The sequence below is a fragment of the Monodon monoceros genome, unplaced genomic scaffold, assembly GCF_005190385.1.
Source record: "Monodon monoceros isolate NGI ecotype Baffin Bay Population unplaced genomic scaffold, NGI_Narwhal_1 Super_Scaffold_21, whole genome shotgun sequence".
NCBI lineage: Eukaryota > Metazoa > Chordata > Mammalia > Artiodactyla > Monodontidae > Monodon > Monodon monoceros.
In genome coordinates this window covers 152,314,125-152,333,777 of record NW_021703778.1, presented here as the reverse complement: position 1 = coordinate 152,333,777, position 19,653 = coordinate 152,314,125, and the positions used below count along the sequence as shown (strand labels likewise).

Below are 19,653 nucleotides of genomic sequence, written 5' to 3'. Positions count from 1 at the left end.
ACCCTAGGACAGCAGTCCCAACCTTTTTGGCACCAGGGACCCGTTTCATGGAAGACAATTTTTCTATGGACCAGGGCAGGGGGGATGGTTTCAGGGTGATTCAAGCTCATTACATTAATTTGCACTTTATTTCTATTATTATTACATTGTAATATATAATGAAATAATTATACAACTCACCATAATGCAGAATCAGTGGGAGCCCTGAACTTGTATTCACTTGCCACTCACTGATAGGGTTTTGATATGAGTCTGCAAACAATTGATTTGTTATGGTCTCCATGCAGTCAAACTTCTCTGCTAACGATAATCTGTATTTGCAGCTGTTCCCCAGTGCTAGCATCACTGCCTCAGCTCCACCTCAGATCATCAGGCATTAGATTTTCATAAGGAGTGTGCAATCTAGATCCCACACATGTGCAGTTCACAGTAGGGATCACGCTCCTATGAGAATCTAATGCTGCTGCTGATCTGACAGGAGGCGGAGCTCAGGCGGTAATGTGAGCGATGGGGAGTGGCCGTAAATACAGACGAAGCTTTGCTCACTCACCCGACGCTCACCTCCTGCTGTGTGGCCTGGTTCCTAACAGGCCATGGACTGTCCGGGGGTTGGGGACCCCTGCTCTAGGATGTCGATCAAAAAAGATATTGCTGTGATTTATGTCAAAGAGTGTTCTGCCTATGTTTTCCTCTAAGAGTTCTATAGTGTCCAGCCTTACATTTAGGTCTTTGATTCATTTTGAGTTTATTTTTTTGTATGGTGTTAGAGAATGTTCTAATTTCACTCTTTTATGTGTAGCTGTCTAGTTTTCCCAGCACCACTTATTGAAGAGAATGTCTTTCCTCCATTGTATATTCTTGCCTCCTTTGTTGTAGATTAATTGACCATTGGTGTGTGAGTTTATTTCTGGACTTTCTGTCCTGTTCCATTGATTTGTATTTCTGTTTTTGTGCCGGTACCATACTGTTTTGATTACTGTAGCTTTATAGTATTGTCTGAAGCCAGGGAGTTGGATTCCTCCAGCTCCATTTTTCTTTCTCAGGATAGCTTTGGTTATTTGGGGTCTTTTGTGTCTCCATATAATTAAAAAATTTTTGTTCTAGTTCTGTGAAAAATGCCATTGGTAATTTGATAGGGATTGTATTGAATCTGTAGATTGCCTTGGGTAGTATAGTCATTTTGACAGTATTGATTCTTCCAATCTAACTTTGATCTTATATGAATTTACCAAAAGGGTTTGAGGAGATTAAGTTACAGAGGAGGACTGACATAAAGAAGACAGATACAGGTGATAATTGTTTGTACATGGTAATCTCTGCTGGTTTGTTAACTTTTTCTCTTGAAGGATGAGGCAATCACACGTCCTACAGCTATTGAAACAGTGAGAAATGTATTAAAAATTTTGAACTTGGTTAGTGATTAGGCTTAAAATACACTCCCTAGCTCCCCTGACCTCCTTTAAGTATCAGCATCATTACCTTGAATATGTTCTTTGAGGACAGCTGCCTTGGACAGGGACGTTTGAGGCACTTGGAGGCCACAGAGGCAATCCCCTATTTAACATGCACTAGTCAGCCTTTGTGACACATCACCCCTGATGCTGGTTGCTTATCTTTTATGGAACAGCTTGCAAATCCTAATTGTTTTAAACTGGCTCTGAGGAGAAGAGGCTTGAGAATCAATAAATTACAGCTCTCATACACACAAATGTGCATCATTATAATGAAGACAATCTGATGGCTCTTTAGGTCAAATAAAAAAAGAGGTGGACTTGAAAGTTTGTAAAGACTCACTGCAAGTTCTCTTATTAAAGGGTTGAAATTACAGGGCTGAATGCAGTTTTCTTCTCTTGCAGTGTTCAGGTTTGCATATGGGCATTTGTTTTTGATGGATAGATCCTCAGTGGGAGAGAATTGATGAAGGGTTCATTACACTTGCTCTGGTGGCCGTATGTCTTCGTTATAAGGTTCATTAAGGCAGAAACAACAATATTTATGCCTTTAAATACTGATGTGTTGGGAGCAGCTAAATAAACTATTCTAAGAATTGTACCATCTGTTTTCAGACCCAGAGCTTTCTCTAAGTCTCTGGAGACTTTCACCCAAGGTCACCCATCTTAGTCCTCTCCAGAGTCTTGGAAGAAGCTCAGCATCTGAAAAGCAGACAATGAAAATAGTACTGCTTTCCCATCAATGGTAAATTTTGTTGTACCAGTAGGTGGTAGTAAGCTGCAGAGAGTATTTACTGCTTTTTCTCCAGTTAAAGGAAATGCCTTTCTCACATTTAACCAGGATTTATGTGATTCAGTTTCTTTAAATTGTTCTTTAAGAGTTCTTTAATCATTCTTCAAATTTAGCAATTCTTTTCTTTTGTCAACAAACATCATGCTGAAATTTCTTATGGTAATAAGAATGCATTTCTAATCCAACTGAACTTTTTTCTTTTAACTCTTTAAAAATAATGATGAAGATTTTTCTTGAGCACACTAGGTGTTTTTCTACTAGTCTTAATAATTCTTTGGAATTCAAATTGTAGTAATGATTAAATATCATTCATGAACCACTTTAAATTTGTTTTCCAAAGCAGTATTTGATTGCATAAGCCATGCCAGTACACATTAATATATTTTCACATAGTCCTTCAATTTTTAAGTTCATTCCAGTATTTAGTATGTTTAAGAGAATCATTTTTTGAATCTAATGACTGTTCAACAAAATTGCAAAGAAAGAATCATACATAATTAAAAAAAAATCATTCTTTTAGCTCACAAACTCATGATAAATGGTTTCTTTGGCCAGCCAGTACTCTTCAGTATGAAACATTAGAGACTGGCATTGAAATCCTAATTCTTTAGCTCATTGGTGAGAACTGGTGACATGACCCTACCTAGATAGATGTTAGGAGACTAGGAAGAATGGTCAGGTAAGTTGCCAGGAAGGGAAAGGAAACAGCTGCTAGGAAAAAGGGGGTTCTGAATGTATAGCTTTTATTTAAACACATTTTCCAGGTTGTCAACTTGTTATTAATCTGCTATCTCTGAAGGGGATCTTTATATTTGTTTTTCTTTCTTTTAACTATATATTTTTCTTTCTGATTATTCAATCATTGTAGAAAATTCAGGAAGGATAGGAATGTTTAAAAAGTAGAAATCAGCTGTAAACTCTACATTGTAAATACATATACTTCTATTTTCTTCCCCTTTTGTCATCATCCTTTCCTGCTCCTCTAAATTGGTATATGGGTAATTTGCATTCACATACAGACATCATATAATGTTTATTACAAAATTGGGATTCATACTTTTATCCCTCGCATTGCTGTTTAATGTCTCCAGAAACAGGGTTTCAATGTCTGTGTACTGTTCTACTACCTGTATGTACTGTGTTTTAACCATTCTCTTATAATTTGAAATATAAGTTGTTTTTATTTTCCCTGTATTATCACTTCTCAGTAAATATCCTTATATATAAATTTCTGTATGTATTTCAGATGATTTTGTTAGGGGAAATTTTGGAAGTGTAGTTGGTAGGTTAAATGTACAAACTGCTGACATAACAGACAACTTATATCAACTTACACATATCCAGTAGGAGAGGTTAGGAGTGTTCCTTCCCCTACAACCTGGCTAACATAGACATAATTATTTAAAGGAAAACAAGTTAATGGTCTAGAAAAGCATCTCACTGATAATTTATATTTCTTAGGTTTTAGATAGAACAGTTTTGCATGGCCATGCATATTTGTTTTTTTTATGTTACTGCTCAGTATGCTTTTATCAACATGGAATGAATCTAATACTTTGGGCACAATTTCACTGGGGGGGAGATTTTCAGAGGCCTGAAAATCTTATTTTCATTAATGCCACTGATATTAGGGTAAACAGTACTTTTTTAAAATTAATTTTTTACTTGTAGTATAAAATAGTACATTCTAAATGGTCAGTGAAGAGTGTATAATTGGCGCTTACTGTTTTGTGCTTCTCTTAGTTATCTTAAGGAGCTCTTGGGAACTATCTTCATGGGCTAACTCTAGTGGCCACTCCTTTCTCATTTGTTTCTCTTTTCCTCCGTCAACTCCATGTCTGGGGAGTGGAGGTGTTGGCTGACTGGCATCTTTTGGTAAGATTGGACCTCTGCCACCATATCTGCCTTCTGCTTTGTGACATTTAGGGTCAGGTGCTCTCTCTGTTACCTATGAGAGGCGTGTTTGACCTTTTGAATTGTCAGTAATAGTTTTAGAAAGTGCTAAGTTTTTATCAACAATAAAATACTAATCTAATTTCTATTTTTTATTATAATCAGATTCTTTAATGTCTTTAAAGTCCTTCAACCCTTATGACACGTAATTGAAGTCCTTTCATATGCTATAAAAGTGAATGTTTCATAAGCTATTAAAAAAACCATGCAAAATTCTCAGATATATCTCACCTTAAAATCTTGATATTTCTACAGGAGTTCCATCAGATGCAGGAGTTTGAAAATCTTTTATTGCTCAAAGTAATTGAAATTAAAAGCTGAAGACTTTGTGTGTGAAATAGTGAAATTCATGCTGGAAAGTGTGATTTTTTTCTTATTAAAAGTATGTAATCCTTAATAGGGGTGAGAGGTTTTTTTTTTTTAATGTGACAATTACAAATAATTTAGTTAATGCTGTTGTTAATTTTGTGTAATGCTGCTAAGATTTTCTGTTTTAAATTCACATATCCCATGTCTTTACTTGTTAATATTTATCAACTGATTATAATGTGTTTTCCATTAAGAAAGACTGCAAGGTACATATACCCGCGGTAAAAGTATAGAAGTGTGGTGTGGAAAGTTAAACACAAAATCATTCTGGTAGTTATCCCAGGGGAGGTGGGGCAGGAGTAGTACTGGGTGGAGGGTAGTGTGAGAGGGTACTAAGATTTTATTTATAGCGTTCTAAATATTTTATTAAAAATATTAGAAGCACACGTGTCAGAATGGGAAATAACAATATTAAGAATATATTCTTAAAAATAATAGGGAAATAAGGTGATAGAAATAGAATAAAGAAGACAGAAATAGAAAAGAATAATAATAACATTCTAGGTAGTAGATACATGCATGCTTGTTATATTAGTCTCTACTATTTTATATTTTAAATATTTTCTCAAATTTTAAAAAATAACCATAAAATTTTCAGTTATCACTGTTTGTAGTCAAATTGAAACTCAGACTGTCTGCTCATTCGATGAGTCTGATACACCATTTATATCCATTGAAGTTGTGTGTAGATAACTGATTATTATTAAAAGTTTGGTGCTCAAAAAAATCAGGTTGTCTCATAGATGGTTATCTTGTTTCCTGCTCTCACCAGTAGCCATTATAGTTAACATCTGGTTTCCAATGTTACCTTTTTATTCTGCGTGGTGGTATCCTAACTCCAATTTAGTTTCCAGAATTTTGACTTATTAAAATGATATTCATTATACTTTTAGATACAAAAATTTGACAGATCCAGGCATAATTATTATTTTCCATTATACAAAAAGTAGAAGGAACAGGAAATAAAAACCCCTTTACTCTGAGGCCAATGATTTGATTTGTTTTTAAGGCTCTTTATTATATGCAGCATAGATATGTCACTTAGTTTTTTTCCTGGTGCCTAATACAGATTTTATATTGCTACTTGATTCCCAGCCTTCCTCATTTTGATATTTTTATGCTTAAATGAAATGAGAGGGGGTTGAAGAGGCTGTAGACAACATGTGAACCATGGCCTGCTGCTGCCTGTAATGATTTTTACTAACTGTTAAGATTGTTCGTAAGTAGTGTTTAGGGGACAGCAGAGCAAAGTAGAATGAAGAGAATACTGAAGGTAGAGAAGCCTGGCTGAATCCTGGGTCTGCATCCTTGGTCTGCTACTTAAAATCATTATATGGTGTTGGACTTGTTACTTAACAGCTCCCCCTCAGCATCCTCGATAGATTAGGGGTTAACTGCCCATTTTAATAAGTTATTATGAGAATTAAGTTGGATTGTCTGTGTAAGCATCTATATAGTACTTAGCGTTGTAGCAGGCTCTCAGAAAATGTTGATTTTTCCTGTTTTCACTAATGGAAAATGTTGGAAAGTACATTTACATAGAGCAAATGATTTTAGGTCATGTGGCATACATAGATTTATGGGTGTGCTCACATGAGTGCACACAGGTGTGCAAAGACACACACACACACACACACACACACACACACGTGATTTCCTAAGTATAAAGGTGAACTTTACATTTAAGATTTCTTCTTAAGTTTATTCTTTTGGATTTAAACAGTTGTGATCCTGCAAAATCATAGCCAAACAATTGCTTCAGCCTGTTTCTTGTTCATGTTTTTTGACGTTAGAGAGCTACATCGTGGGCACTGTACCTTTGTACTTCTAGACAGGGGAAGGGGGCGAGAACCAGAGAAGAGAGGTGAGGAAGGAAGTTGAGAGGCCTGGGCAGAGGAGAGGCTCGAGTGTGACAGGTGTTTGCTAGCCATGTCTCAGCCAGTTCGAAGAAGTTGGATGTTCCGTTGATTCTTTTCCTGGTGCTACAAGGACAAACTGTATTTCACTTTGAAAAACCTAAACTCACAGCAAGCTTCCTTGCTTATCTTTTTATTTAGTTTTATTTTATTTAATATATTAAAAACATGACTACTTTCATTAAATGCTCGAGAATCTATACATATTTAACAAATTCCCTTTATCTTGGCTTTAGATGTATGGTCATGTACTTCCCAGATGCATTCAGAATAAAGATCCAAAAATTTCAGAATATTCTTGATTATTAAAGAGAGGTTTCATCATACTGTATTTAAAAGGCCAGAAAACTGGTCATACAGATTTTAGGAAGATTATAACAATTAATGTTAAAATAAAGATTATGTTAACCTTCTGTTAAGCAGAATATGAAATTATTGGAATACTCAAACTTTCACTTTTGATAATTGAATTTTCTCTGATGCTTCTTTGTTACAAATATATTTCATTTCTTCAATTTCTATAAAAGGTATTCTGAAACTTTTGAGATCATCTTGCGTGAAATAATTTTCTTTTGCATTAGATTGAAAATTGAGGTAAGGATAGGAGGAAAGCATATTTAGAGACTTTTCTACTGATGAGATTATATTCAGGATGTTTGGCTTTCTGTTTTGGTGGAGATGTTGAAGATTCCATCTTCTCACACACTTGTTATTATAGAGTTTGTACCTCTATTACTGCATTTGTTTAATTCTACTATATTTTAAATTAAGGTGTATGAGAGTGTTCACTGTACAGTGAATGGAATTCTTTTATTTTAGGTCATTCTGTGTGTGTTGTATTTTTGTTTAAAGATACACATGTTCTTATAGCTTAGTAGAATGGACATCAGACTAGGGCTTCCCTGGCGGTGCAGTGGTTAAGAATCCACCTGCCTATGAAGGGGACGTGGGTTCGAGCCATGGTCGGGGAAGATCCCACATGCCGCGGAGCAACTAAGCCCGCGCTCCACAACTACTGAGCCTGTACTCTAGAGCCCGCGAGCCACAACCACTGAGCCTGTGCACCACAGCTACTGAAGCCTGTGCACCTAGAGCCCATGCTCTGCAACAAGAGAAGCCACCGCAATGAGAAGCCTGCACACCGCAAGAAAGAGTAGGTCCCACTCGCTGCAACTAGAGAAAGCCTGTGCGCAGCAACAAAGACCCAATGCAGCCAAAAATATAAAACAAATAAAGAAAAAAAAAGAATGGACATCAGACTAATATTGAGACCTGCAGGTTTTAGCCTTAGAGAATATCTGTGTTTTTTTTTTTTTCTTCATTGTAGAGATACCAATCTATGTGTCTCATATACCTTACAGTGTTGTTGGTAGAGTTATGTGAGATACTGTATGTGAAAGAGCTTATAAAATTTAGGAGCATTGCACAAAACTAAGTGATTATTATTATTTGGAGTTGTAAATGTCTGAGGAATTGCTCATAAACCAGAAAAAACAAAGGAGGGAGAATTACATGTGGAAATGACTTGTGTTTTCAAGCTATGTGTTAGAAATTATGATATGGCAAAGGGCTAATGTAATAAATACTTTAAAAGATCAAAAAGTACATAGTTAAATTAATCTCTTATTTCTGTGCTCTTACCATTTGATTGACCTTGACCTGGATTTATTTTTAAGGATTTTTGCACCTCAATGGCAGGATCCTCCAACGATTCAGACCACTTCCGCTCTCATGACCGATTGGGTCGATGGGCTGCCAGTTCAATACACAGGGAAACTCGAAATCGTCCTACTGTGGATGTCACTGAGAAGGTCAACACTATAACAAGTACTTTACAGGTTAGTTTAGCAATGGTTGCATGTAATAGATTTTAACTAGGTTGAGCTAAGAAATGGTTTCAGTCAGTGTATTAGTTTTTTATGCCACAGTAACAAATTTGCACAAAACTAATGTCTAAAAAACCCAGAAATTTATTTTCTTAAAGTTCTGTAGGTCAGAATCTGACCCTGGTTTCATTGGACTAAAAGCAGGATGTCAGTAGGGCTGTATTCCTTTTCGGAGGCCCTAGGGAAATATCTGTTCCTTTTCCAGCTTCTAGAGGCTGCCCACATTCCTTGTTTTGTAGCCCCTTCCTTCCTCTTCAAAGCCAGGAAGGGTGGGTTGAGTACTTCTTACATCATATCACTCTGACTACTCTTCTGCTTCCCTCTTCCACTTTTAAGGATGCTTTTGATTGAGTCCACCCAGTAATCCAGGATAATCTCCTCATCTCAAGGTCCTTAACTTAATCATAGCTGCAAAATCCCTTTTGCCATATAAGGAAACATACACATAGGTTCGAGGGATTAGGACTTGGACATCTTTGGGGGCATTATTCTGCCTAACACAGTCAGTAAATATATATTTGAAATATATGATAGGTTGTGGAAATGTTTTGGGATAAGGCAGTATTTCCAAATAAAATACTGTGGGAGTGAAACCAATAGGAATTATTACCATAGTTTACCTTCTTGTGGACATTTGCCTTTAGAGAAGTTGTCCATATTTTGGGTAGGTAACTTATTCATGGATGAATGATACTGAGATGCCATTTTTATTTAGAGGCTAATTTTTGACAGTGTTTGGAAGTTTGAGTGGCAGCAGTTTACATTCCCTGCATAGGAAAGGGCTTTGGAAAAGAGGTGGAGGAAGGGCAAAAAGGAAACTCAGACTTTTTCCTACCCTTTAATCTCTTACTTCCGTTTTGCCTGGATAAACGTGGATTTTGGCTTTCAATTGCTTTGGGTTAGTATGTTTAAGATAAGAAGAGGCTAATTTCTGGTGGAGAAACCATAATTTGATTTAAAACTCCGGAGCCTTTTTCTTTCTAAACTTATTTAAATTAACATAATATTGGATTCTTGCAGTACAAATTCTTGTACTTTCCCACTACTGAAACATACTAGTAAGTATATATTTTTGAAAGAAATGCCTCCATTTACCTCTCAGGTGAAACCTAGCATATTTAGGTGGAAACCATTTTTATTGTAATTACAAACAAATTTTATAGCTAAAAGTTAAAGGATACTTTGTTTTCTTTTCTCTTAATGGAGTCCTTGAGGTAAAGTAATAACTGAAATAACATTGATCCTAATGATTTGCTTGTCATGAACACAATCGACTAGATTTTTCTCAGGATTTCTCTTCTATAAAGAGGGTCTGAATTAGTTGAGGTGCACAAATTGACGGTGAGGATTCTTTTCCAATTTATGGTTTTGTTGCCAACTTATTATGGAACCTTGGATAAGGATTGAAATTTTGTGCTTCAGATTTCACACAAGTAAATTGCAGATGGGTTTGAGTTTCTCTGTCAGTGCTGTTAATAAGATTTATTTGATATTTATGAAGTATATTACCCAACTTAATTATTATATAAATTGTACCTTTTGCAAATGGGTGACCTAGCTGTTCGATATGCCGCTAAGATTGATTGGGGAAAACATTGTTTGGAGCAATTAATAAAGTCCACTTTCTTTCTTTAGGACACTAGTCGGAACCTGCGGCAAGTTGACCAGATGCTTGGACAGTATCGAGAATATAGTAATGGACAGGCGGGGGCTATAGAACACGTAAGAATGTTTACATATGTTTGCATTTACTCTTACCCACCTTTTTGGAAATTTAGTTGTTGAGGAGTATGGATTTGAGATAAAGGACGTAACCACTGTGAATAGCTTTAGCTTTTCAACTGCTTTATTATTTTATAGTTTAAATTTAGCTTGTCAGATGGCTTGCCAGCTAGTCTATATAGATTAGATTCTATTGAATTTGAAAGCTTTACTTTTTTTTTTTTTTTGGCTGTGCCACATGGCTTGTGCGATTTTAGTTCCCTGACTAGGGATTGAACCCCCGGCCCTCGGCAGTGAGAGCATGGAGTCCTAACCACTGGACCACCAGGGAATTCCCTAAAATGAATATTTTTTTAAACTAATATTTTGCTAATTCTGTCTCTTATTTCCTTCTTTTGGAATTTGCTAACTCATCTTCTGTAAACTCTTAGAAAACCAAAGAAATTTATTCCTTCATGTTTCTAATTATGAGTATACACTCTAATAAGATTAGTATTACATGTGTGCTATAATGATAGTTTTATATATATCTGTGCTGTACTGAGTTGTCACATAAGCCCCAAGTTTAATTGATTATTTGTTATTTTCTTTTTACAAAGCAGAAGTATAGTCATCATTTGCTTGTAATCGGAAGCTAATTGCTTGAGCACAGGGAACATATTTTCTCTCATAAGGTTTTTTTTACTACTTTCATTTAGAAAATAAACTTGGACTTTCTTGTATCTACCAAATTTTTATGATTTATGGTATATTTGCAGATGGGGCCATAGATTTTATATATTTGGGTAGCTCATGAAATGTTTTAGATTTAACTACCTTATTAATAATGGGAGTTAATTCTTTGCTCTTTATTAGTAAAAAAATAAAAACATTATTAACTAGTAGCAGAGAAAAACCTACTTTGTCAGGTTGAATATTAGACGAATTTCCCTTGAATTGAGCAATTGGGAAATAAAACTATGTATTAAGTGAAACTTCTGTACAGGTAAGCTTTTAAAACACAGAATGTGTTCTCCTAGAATTGGTAGGCCTAGAATTGAATAATGCTGAGCTCTGGGGGAGTAGCTTTATACATGAGAAGTAGATAAGCTCAACAGGTATTTCTTTCCCATCTGAGTTGTAAGTACCTAGACTGCAAAGCCACTCATTTAAAATAGGACACAGGAAAATAAGATTCTTTCCTTTTACTTTAGGCTGTTCCTTGTCTGGTCTAGAGTCTTCCCCTTAGTTTCCTCAAATTCTTGTTCTGAAAGTAGTTGTCTCTCAATGATTTCTGCTCCCAGCATGCCAGAGGGGGATGTCACTCATTGCCTTATATTTACACTCTGTCGATAGAGCAATGATTTCCACCCTACCACCTGTAAGTAACCTGGGGGGGGGGCACCTGCTGTAATCTATGGGAAGATGTGCAACTCAGAAAGAGTATTTCTCACAACAAGTGAATCTGATGGGCTGCTCAGTGAAAATTGCTTTCTTAGCATTAAAATACTTACTGTTACGAAATACAGCAGTAAAATGGGCATACCTAAAAATGAGTGTATGTAATGTGCCAACTATCATGTGATTTATCTGAACCTTTCTATTTGTATTCTTTAAGTCCTCTAAGTACATGATAGTATTATCCTCTATTAAAAAAATTTTAATTATTGTATGTTCTGTTTAGGGAGGGACCCTGGAGAGTGATTTGTTTGTTTCTTTCTTTTTGAGACTGTGCTCCAGCTCATGCAAGTTCTCTTGATGTAGAACCTGCTATTTTTTTTCAACAGCCTGTAACAGGCTAATCCATTTTCAAATTATTGTTATTATAATTATTATTTTATTGAGGTATAGTTGATTTACAATGTGTTAGTTTCTGGTGTACAGCAAAGTGATTCAGTTATACACACATGCATATATATTTTAATATTCTTTTCCATTATGGTTTATTATAGGATATTGAATATAGTTCCCTGTGCTATAGAGTAGGACCTTGTTTATCTACTTTATATATAATAGTTTGTATCTGCTAATCTCAAATTCCTAATTTATCCCTCACCTACCCCCTTTCCCCTTTGGTAACCATAGTTTTCTATGTCTGTGAGTCTGTTTTGTAAATAAGTTCATTTGTATCATATTTTAGTTTCCACATATAAGTGATATCATATGATATTTGTCTTCCTCTTTCTGACTTACTTCACTTAGTATTATAATCTCTAGGTTCATCCAATGTTGCTGCAAATGGCGTTATTTCATTTTTTATGGCTGAGTAGTATTCCATTGTATATATGTATATACCACATCTTCTTTATCCATTCATCTGTTGATGGACATTTAGGTTGTTTCCATGTCTTGGCTATTGTAAATACTGCTGCTATGAACATTGGGGTGCATGCATCTTTTTGAATTAGAGTTTTTTCTGGATATGCCCAGGAGTGGGATTGCTGGATCTTACGGCAATTCTGTTTTTAGTTTTTTAAGGAACATCCATACCTTTTTCCATAGTGCTGCACCAGTTTACTTTCCCACCAACAGTGTAGGAGTGTTCCTTTTTCTTCACACCCTCATTAGCATTTATTATTTGCAGACTTTTTAATGATGGCCATTCTGACTGGTGTGAGGTGATACTGCAGCTTTGATTTTCATCTCTCTAATAATTAGTGATGTTGAGCAACTTTTCATATGCCTATTGACCGTCTGTATGTCTTCTTTGGAGAAATGTCTATTTAGGTCTTCTGCCCATTTTTTGATTGGATTTTTTTGTTGTTGTTATTGAGTTGTATGAGCTGTTTGTTTATTTTGGAAATTAATCCTTTGTCGCATTGTTTGCAAATATTTTCTCCCATTCCGTAGGTTGTCTTTTCATTTTGTTTATGGTTTCCTTTGCTGTGCAAAAGCTTATAAATTTGATTAGGTCCCATTTGTTTCTTTTTGCTTTTATTTCTGTTGCCATGGGAGACTGACCTAAGAAAACATTGCTACGATTTACGTTGGAGAATGTTTTGCCTATGTTCTCTTCTAGGAGTTTTATGGTGTCATGTCTTAAGTCTTTAAGCCATTTTGAGTTTATTTTTGTGTATGGTGTGAGGGAGTGTTCTAACTTCATTGATTTACATGCGACTTTCCAGCTTTCCCAACACCACTTGCTGAAGAGACTGTCTTTTCTCCATCATGTATTCTTGCCTCCTTTGTTGTAGATTAATTGACCGTCGGTATGTGGGTTTATTTCTGAGCTCTCTATCCTGTTCCATTGATCTATATGTCTGTTTTTGTGCCAATACCATGCCGTTTGGATTACTGTAGCTTTTTGTAGTATTGTCTGAAGTTTGGGAGGGTTATGCCTCAAGCTTTGTTCTTTTTCCTCAGGATACTTTGGCAATTCTGCGTCTTCTATGGTTCCATATATATTTTAGGATTATTTGTTGTAGTTCTGTGAAAAATGTCATGGGTATTTTGATGGGGTTTGCATTAAATCTGTAGATTGCTTTGGGCTGTATTACCATTTTAACTATATTAATTCTTCCAATCTAAGAGCATGGGATATCTTTCCATTTCTTTGAGTCATCTTCAGTTTCTTTTATCAATGTTTTATAGTTCTCAGCATAAAAGTCTTTCAGAACCTCTTTGGTCAGGTTTATTCCTAAGTACTTTTTCTTGTTTTTGGATGCAATTTTAAAAGGGATTGTTAGGGACTGTTTGTTTACATGCCTTTTCTGATATTTCATTGTTAGTGCAAAGAAATGCAACAGATTTCTGTATGCTAACCTTGTATCCTGCTACCTTGCTGAATTCGTTTATCAGTTCTAGTAGTTTTTGTGTTGAGTCTTTAGAGTTTTCTGTATATAGTATCATGTCATCTGCATATAATGACAATTTTACCTCTTCCCTTCCAATTTGGATACCTTTTATTTCTTTTTCTTGTCTGGCTGCTGTGGCTAGGACTTCCAATACTATGTTGAATAGGAGTGGTGAGAGGGCATCCTTGTCGTGTTCCAGATTTTAGTGGGAAGGCTTTCAGCTTTTCACTGTTGAGTATTATGTTGGCTGTGGGTTTGTCATAAATAGCTTTCATTATTATGAGATATGTTCCCCCTATGCCCACTTTGGTAAGAGTTTTTATCATGAATGGATATTGAATTTTCGTTAATCCATTTTAATCAGTGTTCAACTGTTAAAAAAATTTCCATGTTAAATATCCATTGCCTAATTGAAATTAGCATTTCTCTTTTAAAATATAAGACATTTCCTAGGAAATGGGATCAGCCATTCTGCTCTAGGGAAGACAAGAACTTTTATTATTTTTATTTATTTATTTAAAAAAATTTTGAATTTTATTTTTTTTTATACAGCAGGTTCTTATTAGTCATCAATTTTATACACATCGGTGTATACATGTCAATCCCAATCATCCAATTCATCACACCCCCACCCCCACACCCCCGCGGCTTTCCTCCCTTGATGTCCATACGTTTGTCTCTACATCTGGGTCTCAATTTCTGCCCTGCAAACCGGTTCATCTGTACCATTTTTCTACGTTCCACATATATGCATTAATATACGATATTTGTTTTTCTCTTTCTGACTGGCTTCACTCTGTATGACAGTCTCTAGATCCATACATATCTCAAAAAATGACCCAATTTCGTTCCTTTTTATGGCTGAGTAATATTCCATTGTATATATGTACCACAACTTCTTTATCCATTCGTCTGTCGATGGGCATTTAGGTTGCTTCCATGACCTGGCTACTGTAGGTAGTGCTTCTGTGAACACTGGGATACATGTGTCTTTTTGAATTGTGGTTTTCTCTGGGTATATGCCCAGTAGTGGGATGCTGGATCATATGGTAATTCTACTTTAGTTTTTTAAGGAACCTCCATACTGTTCTCCATAGTGGCTGTATCAGTTTACATTCCCACCGACAGTGCAAGAGGGTTCCCTTTTCTCCACACCCTCTCCAGCATTTGTTGTTTGTAGATTTTCTGATGAAGCCCATTCTAACTGGTGTGAGGTGATACCTAATTGTCATTTTGATTTGCATTTCTCTAATAATTAGTGATGTTGAGCAGCTTTTCATGTGCTTCTTGGCCATCTGTATGTCTTCTTTGGAGAACTGTCTATTTAGGTCTTCTGCCCATTTTTGGATTGGGTTGTTTGTTTTTTTTAATATTGAGCTGCATGAGCTGTTTATATATTTTGGAGATTAATCCTTTGTTGATTCGTTTGCAAATATTTTCTCCCATTCTGAGGGTTGTCTTTTCATCATGTTTATAGTTTCCTTTGCTGGGCAAAAGCTTTGAAGTTTCACTAGGTCCCATTTGTTTTTTTTTTTTATTTCCATTACTCTAGGAGGTGGATCAAAAAAGATCTTGCTGTGATTTATGTCAAAGAGTGCTCTTCCTCTGTTTTCCTCCAAGAGTTTTATAGTGTCCAGACTTACATTTAGGTCTCTAATCCATTTTGAGTTTATTTTTGTGTATGGTGTTAGGGAGTGATCTAATTTCATACTTTTACATGTAGCTGTCCAGTTTTCCCAGCACCACTTGTTGAAGAGACTGTCTTTTCTCCATTGTATATCCTCGCCTCCTTTGTCATAGATTAGTTGACCATAGGTGCATGGGTTTACCTCTGGGCTTTCTATCCTGTTCCACTGAACTATATTTCTGTTTTTGTGCCAGTACCATATTGTCTTGATTACTGTAGCTTTGTAGTATAGTCTGAAGTCAGGGAGTCTGATTCCTCCAGCTCTGTTTTTTTCCCTCAAGACTGCTTTGGCTATTCGGGGTCTTTTGTGTGTCTATACAAATTTTAAGATTTTTTGTTCTAGTTCCATAAAAAATGCCATTGGTAGTTTGATAGGGATTGCATTGAATCTGTAGATTGCTTTGGGTAGTATAGTCATTTTCACAATATTGATTCTTCCAATTCAAGAACATGGCATGTCTCTCCATCTGTTGGTATCATCTTTAATTTCTTTCATCAGTGTCTTATAGTTTTCTGCATACAGGTCTTTTGTCTCCCTAGGAAGATTTATTCCTAGGTATTTTATTCTTTTTGTTGCAGTGGTAAATGGGAGTGTTTCCTTAATTTCACTTTCAGATTTTTCATCATTAGTGTATAGGAATGCAAGAGATTTCTGTGCATTAATTTTGTATCCTGCAACTTCACCAAATTCATTGATTAGCTGTAGTAGTTTTCTGGTGGCATCTTTAGGATTCTCTGTGTATAGTATCATGTCATCTGTAAACAGTGACAGTTTTACTTCTTCTTTTCCAATTTGTATTCCTTTTATTTCTTTTTCTTCTCTGATTGCCATGGCTAGGACTTCCAAAACTGTGTTGAATAATAGCGGTGAGAGTGGACATCCTTGTCGTGTTCCTGATCTTAGAGGGAATGCTTTCAGTTTTTCACCATTGAGAATGATGTTTGCTGTGGGTTTGTCATATATGGCCTTTATTATGTTGAAGTAGGTTCCGTCTGTGCCCACTTTCTGGAGAGCTTTTATCATAAATGGGTGTTGAATTTTGTCAAAAGCTTTTTCTGCATCTGTTGAGATGATCATATGGTTTTTATTCTTCAATTTGTTAATATGGTGTATCACATTGATTGATTTGCATATATTGAAGAATCCTTGCATTTCTGGAATAAACCCCACTTGATCATGGTGTATGATCCTTTTAATATGTTGTTGGATTCTGTTTGCTAATATTTTTTTGAGGATTTTTGCATCTATATTCATGAGTGATATTGGTCTGTAATTTTCTTATTTTGTAGTATCTTTGTCTGGTTTTGGTATCGGGGTGATGGTGGCCTTGTAGAATGAGTTGGGGAGTTTTCCTCCCTCTGCTATATTTTGGAAGAGTTTGAGAAGGATAGGTGTTAGCTCTTCACTAAATGTTTGATAGAATTTGCCTGTGAAAGCCATCTGGTCCTGGGCTTTTGTTCGTTGGAAGATTTTAATCACAGTCTTAATTTCAGTGCTTCTGTTTGGTCTGTTTATATTTTCTGTTTCTTCTTGGTTCAGTCTCAGAAGGTTGTACTTTTCTAAAAATTTGTCCATTTCTTCCAGGCTGTCCATTTTATTGGCATATAGTTGCTTGTAGTAATCTCTCATGATCCTTTGTATTTCTGCAGTGTCAGTTGTTTCTTCTCCTTTCTCGTTTCTAATTCTGTTGATTTGAGTCTTCTCCCTTTTTTTCTTGATGAGTCTGGCTAGTGGCTTATCAATTTTGTTTACCTTCTGAAAGAACCAGTTTTTAGTTTTATTGATCTTTGCTATTGTTTTCTTTGTTTCTGTTGCATTTATTTCTGATCTGATCTTTATGATTTCTTTCCTTCTGCTAACTTTGGGTTTTGTTTGTTCTTCTTTCTCTAGTTCCTTTAAGTGTAAGGTTAGGTAGTTTATTTGAGATTTTTCTTGTTTCTTGAGGTAGGCTTGTATAGGTGTAAACTTCCCTCTTAGAACTGCTTTTGCTGCATCCCATAGGTTTTGGATTGTCGTGTTTTCATTGTCATTTGTCTCTACGTATTTCTTGATTTCCTCTCTGAATTCTTCAGGGATCTCTTGGTTATTTAGTAATGTAGTGTTTAGCCTCCATGTGTTTGTATTTTTTGTGTTTTTTCCCCTGTAATTGATTTCTACTCTCATAGTGCTGTGGTCAGAAAAGATGCTTGATATGAGTTCAATTTTATTAAATTTATTGAAGCTTGATTTGTGACCCAAGATGTGATCTATCCTGGAGAATGTTCTGTGCGCACTTGAGAAGAAAGTGTAATCTGCTGTTTTTGGATGGAATGTCCTATAAATATCAGTTAAATCTATCTTGTCTGTTGTGTCATTTAAAGCTTCTGTTTATTTATTTTCCTTTTGGATGATCTGTCCATTGGTGTAAGTGAGGTGTTAAAGTCCCCCACTATTATTGTGTTACTGTCGATTTCCTCTTTTACAGCTGTTAGAAGTTGCCTTATGTATTGAGGTGCTCCTATGTTGGGTGCATATATATTTATAATTGTTATATCTTCTTCTTGGATTGATCCCTTGATCATTATGTAGTGTCCTTCCTTGTCTCTTGTAACATTCTTTATTTTAAAGTCTATTTTATCTGATATGAGTATTCCTACTCCAGCTTTCTTTTGATTTCCATTTGCATGGAATATTTTTTTCCATCCCCTGTATGTGTCCCTAGATTTGAAGTGGGTCTCTTGTAGACAGCATATATATGGGTCTTGTTTTTGTATCCATTCAGCAAGCCTGTGTCTTCTGGTTGGAGCTTTTACTCCATTCATGTTTAAGGTAATTAGGGATATGTAAGTTCTGTGACCATTTTCTTAATTGTTTTGGGTTTGTTTTTATAGGTCCTTTTCTTCTCTTGTGTTACCCACTTAGAGAAGTTCCTTTAACATTTGTTGTAGAGCTGGTTTGGTGGTGCTGAGCTCTCTTAGCTTTTGCTTGTCTGTAAAGCTTTTGATTTCTCTGTCGAATCTGAATGAGATCCTTGCCGGGTAGAGTAATCTTGGTTGTAGGGTCTTCCCTTTCATCACTTTAAGTATATCTTGCCACTCCCTTCTGGCTTGTAGAGTTTCTGCTGAGAAGTTAGCTGTTAACCTTATGAGAGTTCCCTTGTATGTTATTTGTTGTTTTTCCCTTGTTGCTTTCAATAATTTTTCTTTGTCTTTAATTTTTGCCAATTTGATTACTATGTGTCTCGGCATGTTTCTCCTTGGGTTTATCCTGTATGGGACTCTCTGTGCTTTCTGGACTTGGGTGGCTATTTCCTTTCCCATGTTATGGAAGTTTATGACTATAATCTCTGCAAATATTTTCTCTGGTCCTCTCTCTCTCTCTTCTCCTTCTGGGACCCCTATGATGCAAATGTTGTTGCGTTTAATGTTGTCCCAGAGGTCTCTTAGACTGTCTTCATTTCTTTTCATTCTTTTTTTCTTTATTCTGTTCTGCAGCAGTGAATTCCACCATTCTGTCTTCCAGGTCACTTATCCATTCTTCTGCCTCAGTTATTCTGCTATTGATTCCTTCTAGTGTAGTTTTCATTTCAGTTATTGTATTGTTCATCTCTGTTTGTTCTTTAATTTTTCTAGGTCTTTGTTAAACATTTCTTGCATCTTCTTGATCTTTGCCTCCATTCTTTTTCCGAGGTCCTGGATCATCTTCACTATCATTATTCTGAATTCTTTTTCTGTAAGGTTGCCTATCTCCACTTCATTTAGTTGTTTTTCTGGGGTTTTATCTTGTTCCTTCATCTGTTGCATAGCCCTCTTCGTTTTAATCTTGTCTATCTTTCTGTGAATGTGGTTTTTGTTCCACAGGCTGCAGGATTGTAGTTCTTCTTGCTTCTGCTGTCTGCTCTCTGGTAGATGAGGGTATCTCAAGAACTTTTATTTTTAACTTAGATTTTATAAATGATACTAATGCTAAACCTCAGGAAATGGATACAAGTGATACACAGTTTACCTTTGAACAACATGGGATTTGGAGCTCTGGCCTTCCACACAGTTGAAAATTTGTGTATAACTTATAGTTGGCCCTTGGTATCTGAGGTTCCTCCCTCTCTGCAGTTCCTCTGTATCTG

The 19,653-nt window shown here is 35.8% G+C and overlaps 1 protein-coding gene across 2 annotated transcripts in view; it reads left to right on the top strand.

Moving 5' to 3' along the window:
- CEP128 (centrosomal protein 128) overlaps positions 1 to 19,653 on the top strand; it is a 433,475-nt gene that overhangs the window by 11,989 nt on the left and 401,833 nt on the right. For both annotated transcript variants that reach the window (XM_029239363.1, XM_029239364.1), the window contains 2 exons: positions 8,159 to 8,320; positions 10,004 to 10,090. In XM_029239363.1, coding sequence (XP_029095196.1) covers positions 8,174 to 8,320; positions 10,004 to 10,090 — 234 coding nt within the window. In that variant the 5' untranslated portion in view covers positions 8,159 to 8,173. The remainder of the gene's footprint in view (positions 1 to 8,158; positions 8,321 to 10,003; positions 10,091 to 19,653) is intronic.